At 40.1% G+C, this 11,840-nt stretch overlaps 2 protein-coding genes across 2 annotated transcripts in view; one reads left to right on the top strand and one right to left on the bottom strand.

Annotated features, from left to right (window-relative positions):
* Positions 1-4,749: 4,749 nt before the first annotated feature.
* On the top strand, positions 4,750-5,148 carry LOC102417543 (small nuclear ribonucleoprotein F-like). Its single transcript, XM_006082080.3, has one exon. The coding sequence runs from the start codon at positions 4,808-4,810 to the stop codon at positions 5,066-5,068; it is 261 nt and encodes an 86-aa protein (XP_006082142.1). The 5' UTR covers positions 4,750-4,807; the 3' UTR covers positions 5,069-5,148.
* A 3,447-nt stretch (positions 5,149-8,595) lies between these two features.
* GPC4 (glypican 4) overlaps positions 8,596-11,840 on the bottom strand; it is a 120,175-nt gene continuing 116,930 nt past the window's right edge. Inside the window, exons 8-9 of the mRNA XM_006082079.3 lie at positions 11,226-11,401; positions 8,596-11,131 (exon numbers count right to left, since the gene is read on the bottom strand). Coding sequence (XP_006082141.1) covers positions 10,929-11,131; positions 11,226-11,401 — 379 coding nt within the window. The 3' untranslated portion in view covers positions 8,596-10,928. The remainder of the gene's footprint in view (positions 11,132-11,225; positions 11,402-11,840) is intronic.

Genomic DNA, 11,840 nt, shown 5'->3' with positions numbered 1-11,840 from the left:
CTTGGAACACCATTGTTCATTCCAGCTCCCAAAATCCAGTGTGTGTGAATCTTCCCAGCATTTCCTCATAACCACTTTTTGCAGTAGGCAGGGCAGGGAATGATTTCTTAAGAAAAGCCCAGAAAGAAGTCAAACTGTGATATAGGTAACATGACATAAGTCACCTGGGCCAGCAGGAGGCAAGCAGATAGAGGTTCTGCCCTTCCAACACCCTCATCATAGTAGCTCCTTCTTAACTTGATATATATTTGCCCCCACTCATCTCACTAACTGGCTACCTAATGCTTGAAGAGGTTTTTCAACAACCCTGTAATCCCAGGTCCCTGCATCATGGTGTCTGGGGAACCAGACTCCGGGGATCATTCTCTGAGTTTCTCTCCAGAGTCAGAAGGCCAGAGCAGAATAGAGTGGCCTAAGACGCCTGGAAGCTCCAGAACGCCTTTGTGGAGGTGAAGTGGAAGGAATGCTTGAAGAAAGTTGAAGATATGTGTGTGTGGCTGGTCAGAATTCTAGGGTATGAGTGGGAGGTTTGGGAGGACCGCTTTTAATGTGTCTGATTGCATTATGAGCATGGATATCCAAAAAGTGCCTCTAGTGTGGAATTGGGTTGTATCCACCAGAAAGCTCCAAATCAAGATTGTTTGGAGGAGGCTAGAATGTACAGAATGTACTGTAAAGGGAGCTGAATCCCTGCAGTTTACACAGTCCAGTGCACATTATCAACCCAAGGGCAACACCATACAATCCATGCTGCATACTCTTACTTAATTCATCTTCTTTATACACCCTGAGCATAGTATCAATTCCTATTCAAGAATTTGCATCAGATAGTGTCGACTTGAATTTCAAATTGCTTTGCCTGGCTTTTGAGGGCTTCATGCACTGATCCTACCCTTCCCTAGTCCTGTAGTAGCAAACCCATCTGCTCTGCTTTTTTGACACACTTCCTTTCAGCGGCTTCACTACTCACACTTATCCCATCCCTAGACATTTTATCCCATCTCCCTTCTCTTACATCGGAGGCAACCTGTAGCACCCAGAGAGTACAACGAACCAATGATGAGTCCTGCTCACGGGGACTCACAAGATAATTCTCTCTCTTCCCCTCCTAGCAAACCCAGGTAGGGCCAGGTAGGTCAAGAAGTCACCCTGACCATTGCAGCATGCACTGCTCTCCTTTGAGGTACAGATGACCGAAGACTTATGCATTCACTGGCATGTTTCTTGGGTGAGCTTTGTCTCCTCCGTGGAATTATGGGCTTCCTGAGAATAAGGACACTATGTTACTTACATCCTTACTCATCCTCCCATACAGAGACCAAGATCAGATGTCATAAATCATATTACTGCCTCAAATTCCAAGTGGTTTTGGAGGCCCTCACATTCAGAGCCAGCATGACTGCCATTATAGACATCAGATAACCAATGGCTGGCCTTTCTAGGTACTTCATCTCTGGAGTCTGTTCCAATAAAATAAGGGCTTTCAAAGTCTTTGGTTGGCCTCAAATTACAGTTCTCCACAAGGGAACTCAGTAGACAAATTGTATGCAACGTGGGGCACACAACGGCCCATCTAGCCCTGCCTTGTGTGTGGGCCAATGGTCGAAGGGGCAGGTTGAAGAAGAAGAATGCCTATCTCCAGCAGCCACCTTAGATGCTGTTCCGTTCCCCCACACCACTCTGATCCACCTCTTGAGTCCAGGGATTTTGTTCACCAACAACTAGTCACCATCAGCCTATGGCACCTTTGGTTTAACAAATTATATAAGTCACTACCCTTTGAGTAAGGTAGAACTCCTGCTTGCTCAAAATAGATCATTTACTAATACTAAGGGAGTAGTTAACCTTTAGTTCTAGGAATTCACCCTTCCCAGAGCCCTGATTCTATAGTTTGAGTTACATGGCTTCTCAGCTTCAATCTGTACAGATGAGTAAGGCATCACTTGCCTTCCACTTGGAGGCAGAACCTTCAGTCCCTGCTGGTCTTAGATATTTCTCTCTGGACCTTGTATCAAGGTTACGCATCAAGGTCAGACACCAGCATCTGAGTACCCCTAGATCAAGACCTTTCCTTTTTATTTTTTTCAGCATATATCGCCTGATGGGCATGCTGGGACATGTGTTCAGGACACAACAAAAGCTCCTAGGTTTCATTCCTGGTTAAAAAATGTCAAAATCTGTTGTCCCAAAAGCACAGGTTTTTATATTTAGATGTTGTGTTTTCTAATTTGCACTAAGACCAGTCCAGCCAGAGAAAACTATTGTTATACACCCCTCATTTACAGAAGTGCCTATTATCTGGGTTCCATGTGTCCAATCTCTGCCCCTAGTGTGTAAATTTTTTTTTGCTTTTTACTTTATTCACATTTATCTTTATTGTTGAAAGTATTAGATGTCCCCACCCCCCACCCCCGCCCATTGAGCCCCACCAACCTGCTCCTGTCCCCTATCCAGGCCTTCCCCCACACTATTATCTGTCTATGGGCTATGCATATATGCATGCAAGTTCTTTGGTTAATCTCTTCCCCCCCGCCCCCCCCCCCGGCTTTGAAATACATCAGTATGTTGCATGCTTCAATGTCTCTGGATGTTTTTTGTTCATCAGTTTATTTTGTTCATTAGATTCCACATATAAGTGAGATCATGTCATACTTGTCTTTCTCTGACTGGCTTATTTTGCTTAGCATAACACTCTCCAGGTCCCTCTATACTGTCTCAAAGAGTAAAATATCTCTCTACGCTGCATAGTATTCCATTGCGTAAATATACCAGTTTTTTAATCCATTCACCTACTGATGGGCACTTGGACTGTTTCCATATCTTATCTATCTATCTATCTATCTATCTATCTATCTATCTATCTATCTATCTATCTATCATCTATCTATCTATCTATCTATCATCTATCTATCTATCATCTATAACCCTAATATGCAAATAGACCTAACGGTGGAAAAACTGGTTGCTACGATGTGCACTGACCACCAGGGGGAGTGCGTGGAACATAGCGGGCATTGGCAGTAGGCGGCAGAGTGTGGAACATGGAGGGCATCAGCCGCGGCGGGATGGTGGAGAGGGGGTGCCAGACCAAGGCGGGGCACCGGTCACTGTCATTGGGTGAGCCTCTGGTGGTTACTGAAAATTCTTTGCTCCCATGCTCCACAGTCCCGCCAGGCACTTGCACCTGCTACCTGTGCCAGCCCCGCTTGTACCCACTGCCGGCGCCAGCCCTGCTCGCGCCCACTGACAGCACCTGCTCTGCTTGCACCTGATGCTGGCACCAGCCCCAATTGTACTGCGCCATCAGCAGGTGCGAGTGGGGCCTGCACCGTCATTGCATGGGAGCGGTAGCAGTGGGAGCGGAGCTGCCAGCAGACAGGGAATCGGGGGCCATGGCAGGAGGAGCGGGGTAGGGGCACAGAGGATGGGCCAAGACCCACCCCTGTGCCCACTGCAGCCTCACGGCCCACAGTTCCTTTCAAGGTGCAATAATTCATGCACTGGGTCCCTAGTTGTAAATAATAACAGTGCTATGAACATGGGGGTGAGGGGCAATTATTCTTTGTGATTGGTGTCTTTTACTTCTTAGGATATAGTCCTAGAAGTGGGATCACTGGGTCACATGGCATTTCCATTTTTAATTTTTTTGAGGAAACTCCATTTTCCATAGTGGTTGTACCAGTCTGCATTTTCAACAGTGTACTAGACCAAATGGTCTAGTGTCTAGTTCCTTTTTCTCCACACCCTCACCAGTATGATAGCCATTCTGTCAGGTGTGAGGTGGTACCACATTGTAATTTTCTTCTCACTGATCATTAGCGATGTTGAGCATTTCTTCATATGTCACTTGGCCATTTATATGTCCTCTTTGGAGAAGTTATCTATTCAGGTCTTCTGCCCATTTTTTAATTGGGCTGTCTTTCTTTTGTTTAGTTGCATGAGTACTTTACATATTTTGGAAATTAACCCCTTATCAGATGTATCACTGGCAAGTATGGTGTCCCATAAGTGGGTTCCCTTTCAATTGATGCTGGTTTCTTTTGCTGTGCAGCTTTTCATTTTGATGTAGTCCCATTTATTTTCTCCTTTGTTTCTCTTGCCCTATGAGATGTACCTGTGAGAATTGTGCTATGTGAGATGTCAGATACTTTGCTACCTATGTTTTCTTCTAGGATTTTTATGGTTTCACGATTTACATTTAATTATTTTATCCATTTTGAGTATATTCTTGTGTATGGTGCAAGTTGGTGGTCTAATATCTGCCTAATTATCCCAACACCATTTATTGAAGAGGATTTCTTCACATTATTGTATGCTCTTACCTCTTTGTCAAATAGTAATTGAACATAATGGCTTGGGTGGATTTCTTGGTTCTGTTCTGTTCCATTGATCTATATACCTGTTCTTGTGCCAATACCAGGCTGTTTTGATTACAGTGGCTTTGTAGTATAACTTGATATCCGGTATTGTGATCCTTCCAACCTTGTTCTTCTTTCTTAAGATTGCTGTGGCTATTTAGGGTCTTTTTTGGTTCCACATAAATTTTTGGAGTATTTCTTCTAGATCTGTGAAATATGCATTGGTATTTTGATGGGGATTGCACTGAATCTATAGATTGCTTTGTGTAGCATGGATATCTTCATATTAATTCTACCAGGTGTAAATTTTAAGGTGGAATCTGGTCCCGAGTTAAGAAGCCCAAATTAGATTTTCTCGCGGTCCGAGCTGGGGTAGGCGCTTCAAGCACCAGGGACGGACAAGAGCTGGGTCGGCGGCGAGTAGCCTACAGCATTTGCTCATCCTCACGATGAGTTTGCCCCTCGATCCCAAACCTTTCCTCAACGGATTAACAGGAAAGCCAGTAATGGTGAAACTTACGTGGGGAATGGAGTACAAAGGCTACCTGGTATCTGTAGATGGCTATATGAACATGCAGCTTGCAAACACAGAAGAATACATAGATGGAGCCTTGTCAGGACACCTGGGTGAAGTTTTAATAAGGTGTAATAATGTCCTTTATATCAGGGGTGTTGAAGAAGAGGAAGAAGATGGAGAAATGAGAGAATAGCATCTTTTGTGGGAAATTTCTTTTTATATACATTTCTAGACAATAAAAATTTGTTTTTTCAAAAAAAAAAAAAGCCCAATTATATCCACTGTCTCTTACTTATCCCAAGGTTTATTTACCTCCTTACAAAGCTCCAAGTGATCAAGCAGGTATGAATTTTCCCTGTGTAAACCATGGTATTTTTCTCAACTGACTGTGTTTGCTTAAGTATTCAGCAAGTTGACCCTTCCCAACAATGCAGTGCCCTTCCACACAGGGTGATATGAGGGTGTCCTGGAGAGGAAGAACAGGATCACTTGGTTTAATTATCAGCTCTTCTAGAACTAGCAGAGGTCACATGGTCCCCATGCACAATCATCTGAGCTCTTTCTGCATTAAAGTACACTAAGCAAGGAGCCGCTGTGTGAGATTAGATTTATCATTAAGATTTATCTCCAGGTACTCCTTGATTTCTTCCCCTATAATCAGGTAAGCCAAGTCAACTAATGTCTGCCATGACCCTTAACCTGGCCATTCTGCAGGGCCAGGATAGCTAACATGTGGCACACCTGACAAGCTCGTCCCTTCCTAATGATTCATATAACACGGACTAAGGGGAACAGGGTAATCAAATAAAAATTAGCACCTGAAATAAATAGGCTCTGGTGGCAGATCAAGCTCTGCTCCAAATCTGCTTCTTGCATTTCTTAATTGTCACCCATTGTGCAAATGACCTAACTTCAAGTCCTCTCAGAAATCTGCAAAATGGGAACAATTTATACTATGCAGGATTGCATGAGATAATCAACCTGGCCTGGACTTATTGCCAGGCACACAGCTCTATCCCACCTCACTGCTTGGTTGAGAGATGACGGGTAAAACTACAGATAACTATTTATTTTACAGTAAATAGTATGTCCCCAAAACTGTTTGTTGCTCCTGCTACTTACTGTAAAGTATTCAGAACTGAAACTGCAAAGTAGTAATTTTTCATTATTTTTAAAAGAAAGGTGAGAGCAAGGGCATTGAAGACCTTTAAAGGCAAATGCAGTGAAAGAGGGTTGAGATCCTAATGTGTATTCAGAAAATCACCCACTGACCATGATTATTCCTTTGTGGCCATTCAGGTCCTAACTGCTCTGAGCAGTGTCACCACGAACAGCATGTTACCATCAGTTTTAGGTTATCTACGGTGATAAAGAAAAGCAAATCCCAGGCAGTGGTAAATCTAAAAAACAAAACAAAACTATTTGGAATGCATTTTGTGTGTGTGTGTGTGTGTGTGTGTGTGTGTGTGTGTGTGTGTGTATGCGCGCGCGCACGTGTATTTTTTCTTGGCAGGAGACTAACCTTCCTAATTATGTTTCCCTTAGGCTATCATTAAAATTAGCCTGCATTCCCCAAGCACACACCACTGTCAGCAGGGGTAAGGCAGCCCATAAGTGACAAGGTAAGGTCTACCTGTCTACTTGGGATTAAGTGTTTGAAAATACACAAAAAATCTCTGTATGTAGATGATTGTGTACACACACACACACTTCCAACCATGTCATGTAAGAAACAAAATATTATAGAGTGGCAAGGAAGCTGTTGCAACATTTCCCCAAAGCCCAGAGAACAAGACCATAAGACCCTTTAGAAAAGTACCTTAGGTCATCACTCCCAGGCTTTAATCTTCATTCTTTAACCACACCATCAGCTTTTACCTGGTAGGATTAATGCATGAAAACCTTTTTCCTTCCAACAATACTGTGCTATTTCCAGAATTCTTAACATTTCTCTAAGAAATGTCCAAAGCAGAGTAAATCATACATTTAATTCCACATGTGGACACTCATGCTGAGAAATGGATTTCTGTAGATTTTACTGATTATTGCTGAACTTAGAAGTCTCTTGAAACATTGATGAGCAAAAATGCAATCTTACATGAAAACTGAACTTGTACAGTTACTTACATATTTTAATGACTCCTTTACGATTGGACAGATAATTCATGCGGTAACCAAGATCTAGTTGCAAATTTTCCTAATATTAATTACATCTTTATCCTGTGTGACAGTTGATGCTGCTTCAAGGCATTTGGGATTGAGAAAACATTAAAAGTACTGCATTCTAATAGAATGAGTAAATTCCAGGACACATTTACTTTGAATCAATCATTAATAGTGGTGTTAATATACTGTATTCTAAGAGTATGCACCCAATTGTTTTGGCCAATGTCTTCTTCACTGGGGACAATATGGAAACTACCAAAAATTAACTTTATCATGAACAGAGAACATCTTAATTGTGCACTCCGGGATTATAAAACTATAATGCCAAACTGCTCCTCGTTCAATTCAATGTTTGTTTCTTGGAAAATTACCTAATCTGTGTAAAATGCAGTAAAAATCCAAAATGTGGTACCACGGAGAAGCCATGCCTTTAAAATAGACATCTGTATCTTTTGGAAGCCACCTTCCTCTAAATACTTTTTTAAGTTAAAATAAAACATAAAACATTATAGAGTATAATAGTCTACATTTCGTGTAAAAAAGAGAAAAATATTCATATTTACTTGTATATGTAAAAAGAAACTTTGGAAGAAGATGCATATAAACTACGTTTATTTAGGGTATGAGGATAACTTGGCAGATGGGCAGAATTGAAAGGGAAATGTTCACTCTATACCTTTATATATATTAAACCCTGGTAATATATTACCTACTTAAAATCTAAATTAGAAAAGTAAATATTGCCTTACTGGTGGACTTGAATTCCTATATTACCATAGGTCATCTTTCAAATATTTTCCATATATATATATATATATATATATATATATATATATATATGGAATTCTTAGAAGAAAATATTGAGTTTAGAAGTAGAAACTTAATTTGTAAAGTGTATCATGGAATGCTGTTATGTTTTTTTTCCACTGAAAGTTGTATTTGGTAATTTGGCATTTGCTTGAGTGATCTCACACACACACACATACACACACACACACACACACACACGCTCCTGTAGTAGATACTGTTATTAACATACTACCCTTTAGCTATGCAGACTCTCACAACACAAATGGAAAAGTAGAATTTTATGCAGAACCATCTACACTTAATTCTTTTGGTTCTATAATCACAAATGATAAATTTTACTTCATGTATAAACTGTTAGATTTCTAATATGCTCTAAAGTTAAAAGATGCAAGTCAATTCTTTGCACTTTTTCTTTTATCAAAATAATAGGTGCTAATTACTACTTTTGAAAGAAAATATAAATCTAAGACTCACAAAACATTTTTTCTTAAGATAGAGAGTGGGTGAAGGGTTTGAAAGAAAAATAATTTAGAAGTGACTTTGTAAAACACAAACCCTTCACATGCTATTAACTGAGGCTTTAGAAAAGTCAGTTCTCCTAACATAGCTTTTATTCTACCTCATACTGTGAACTCTTCAGGTTTTAAAATATTCAACTTGCCTTTATTCTTTCTTTTGGTGGGGGGAAAGAGTGAGCCTGCCAGCTGGTAAGAAGCCAAGAGTTATCCAGTCAGACCTGAATGGAAAAATCTACGATTTGTTTATTTCATAGTTCAAGTTCAAAAGCAAGAGACAATTTAAATAATAAAAGAGTAACAGAAAAAATACAAAGAAAGAAAACAAATCAGTAAGAGTCCAGAAGAACCTTCAAGAACATTTAATTCGGAAAATGTTATTGGTTTAGAGAACTTGACTGAAAGAAAACAGCTGGGCAGAGTTCAAGGTTTTAAATTAAAAACAATCTAACAAGGTCTATGGGGATAACTCTTTGAGCCACATTTTGGAGACCAGATTCATTTCTACCAAGTAAAAGTAATAGCAGTCTAAGCTAAAAAGGAAATTCCTCACAACTGAGGTAGTTACTAAGTATCAGCACATTTTCCAAGTTCTCACAAGGCAGCTTAGCTATTTACAATCCATTTTTCCTCATACATAAATGGAGTGCCTTTTCAATTTTGTCTTCTGTGAATTGTTTTAAAAAAAACCACTTATACACACCAGCCAGAATATGCCTATTTTATTAACATCATGCTTTAATAAATAACTGACTACTTCTAATAAAATTAAGCCTCTGTTTACAACAGCCCCCAATATTCCATTTTGACCATTCTGCAGAATTTGGTGTAAAAAGTTGAATGAAATGTAGACCCTGAGCTATCAAGTAATTATGTTTCAATATAAAAATAGAGAATTACTCTTACAACTGAAGATTGAACAATAACACGAACAACCTCTCTGTGGGTTTTAACTTCTGTAGAATTTGTTGGGATCTTAATGGCTGTCTAAAGCAGGAAGGGACTTGCAGAATTTTCTTCTTTCTGAGGACTTTTGGGAACTCCTTTCAAAGTGATTTGTTACATTCTCATAGTTTTATGAGCTGTCATTTGGTAAGGACACAAGAAAAAGGTTCCTAAGGGGCCAAGCCAGCTGTTAGTCTTTGGCCTGGGACAACATATAGGCCTAAGCCAGTTCACCCACATGGCTAAGGGTCACCGCTAAGATGTAGTCTTCTCAGCTTTACTCTCTTCACTACCCCCCCCCCCAAAAAAACAAGAAAACATTAAAAAATCTGGACACCTAGATCTCCCCCGAAGTGAGTTTTTTGGTTGATGGGGTAGCACACAGCTATGAACCACTGAAAGTCGGTTGCCTTTCTGATCACAGGGTGCTGAGCAAGAAAAACACGTAAGACACCTTAGAATTTCCTTTAAAAAACTGGGATCCCAAAATGAATGTAAACACAATGCACAGACAAAAACTTTGCTTAAGTGTTAATGCTATTCCCTGAGCACAGGCTGTATACCCACCCCAGTTCTATCCCCCAGACAGCTCCCTCTCTGTGGCTGGGTTTGAAATCTGGAACACTGTAACAAGGGGTACCAAATGAGATGTTAGTCACTTATTTCTGCCATTGGGGTATCAATTCAAAGAGGGTCACGTGTGGCCACGAAGATCAGCACACGGTGACTTGTTAACTTGACTGGATAAAAAACAAAAGAAAACCCACCCCTAAACAATGTGAGAATATGTGATAACTCAAACACCTTATATGGCCTTATATATTTCTAGGGAAAATGTATCAAGAATCTTTTAAATGGGTTACATTTTAGGTGGTTCAAGTGAACCTATATGTGATCTTAAGTTTATGCAATTCAACTCAACCGAGATGGGTAGTCTGCAGTCTCTTCCAGTCACCAGCTATAAGTGAAATATAACATTCTTCTTATACTGATGCTTGAATACAACCTGACAAGTGGATTAGAAACCCCTTTGTGCCTTCACATTCTGTCCTAACTTAATAATAACAAACAAAATCATCTCCTCTTCTCTCCAGATAAGGCAACTAAAACAACAGGGATACATGGAAATTTTACTGCTTGTTGGGCTTTTTCTTTTAATAAGATAACGTGATAAATAAAACCTGCTTCTGTACAGCTATTTAATATTTCAGAAATACGTACATGTTACATGCCAAGAAAGGACCCTGGTTTTCTTGTAAGAAACAAGGTGAGATCATAATTGAAGAAAAAAACCCACAAACAAAAACAAACAATAAAGAAAAACAAGAGAGTGATAAAATCACAAATGCACAACTAACTACAGTTCTGTACCTACACCGCTAGCCACGTTTAACATGATTCTGGGGAATCAGGAACTTACTTTATGTACAAGTCCCTTTTTCCCGCAAAACTGAATGAAAGAACAAGGTCAGAATTTTTTAAACCAGTGGCCACATAGTAAAAACTGTACATTGTTGTCCATTCATTTGAAAAGCAAAGTCACTAGGATGGTATAAAAGTGATAACTGGTGCCTTTTAACTTTCTGATGATGAACACATTTTCTCTAAGATTGAGAATTATCTCCATTCTCTCTGCATAACCAGAAACAAGATGCAGAAGACAGTGAGGAGGTAGGGCTGAGCTCCAACACGGGCACCAGCGTGGTTGGCTTTATCATTGGCATTCCTCCCAGAGTGGTCAGTTGTGTTAGACTCAAACTCCGAAGGGCACTGCTGATACTCACATCCGCTTCCACTTCCTTCTCCACTGCTTTCATCGCCTATTAACAAAAAACAGAACAGAGATTTCATTCCACTTGTTCTCATCATAAGGTGTACAAGAACAATTTGTACTTTAGAACCACAAGTGCTTACTGATATCAAAGAAGTCCACATCATTCCCATTGTAAGCATTCTTCATTTTATTGGTCATAACCCGCAAAGCCATGATTTGACGAAGGATCGTTGTGTCCGGTTTACTGGTGTCAACCTGGACCTCCGGATTACTGATCTGGTTGGCTAATCCATTTCCTGTCACTGCAAATAGGTACCTGAGATGAAAAATGACCCCATTGAGATTATCAGTAAGACAAAAAGTTGCACAAGATCAAAGATTTCTGCCTAGATCCTAGTATTTGCACTGAGTACAATTAATTTCTATTTCTAAATGAACTTGAATTTTTCCTTTATCTGGGTATACATCTTTTTTTTTACATCTTGTTTCTCCAACTTGACCATGACCTTTTGAAAGCTACCCATTTTGCAGAGGTTGGTGGACCAGAGTAAAGTACTGAAGTGTGGATACTTATTTAAGTTACTGAGTATGTAGGGAGGGACACAGGGCATCGTCAAATAAGAGAATGGATCTAGAGCTTTATGAGGCCAAGCCATTGGGCAAAGGACCACAGGTATTAAATATTTTTATATGACACTATTGGAACAGCTTGATCCCTGGTGGGGGTCCTAAAGCTAGTATATGACTATTATCAC

This window comes from Myotis lucifugus, unplaced genomic scaffold (assembly GCF_000147115.1).
Source record: "Myotis lucifugus unplaced genomic scaffold, Myoluc2.0 scaffold_2, whole genome shotgun sequence".
Taxonomy (NCBI): domain Eukaryota; kingdom Metazoa; phylum Chordata; class Mammalia; order Chiroptera; family Vespertilionidae; genus Myotis; species Myotis lucifugus.
This window is presented reverse-complemented; position numbering and strand designations above follow the sequence as displayed.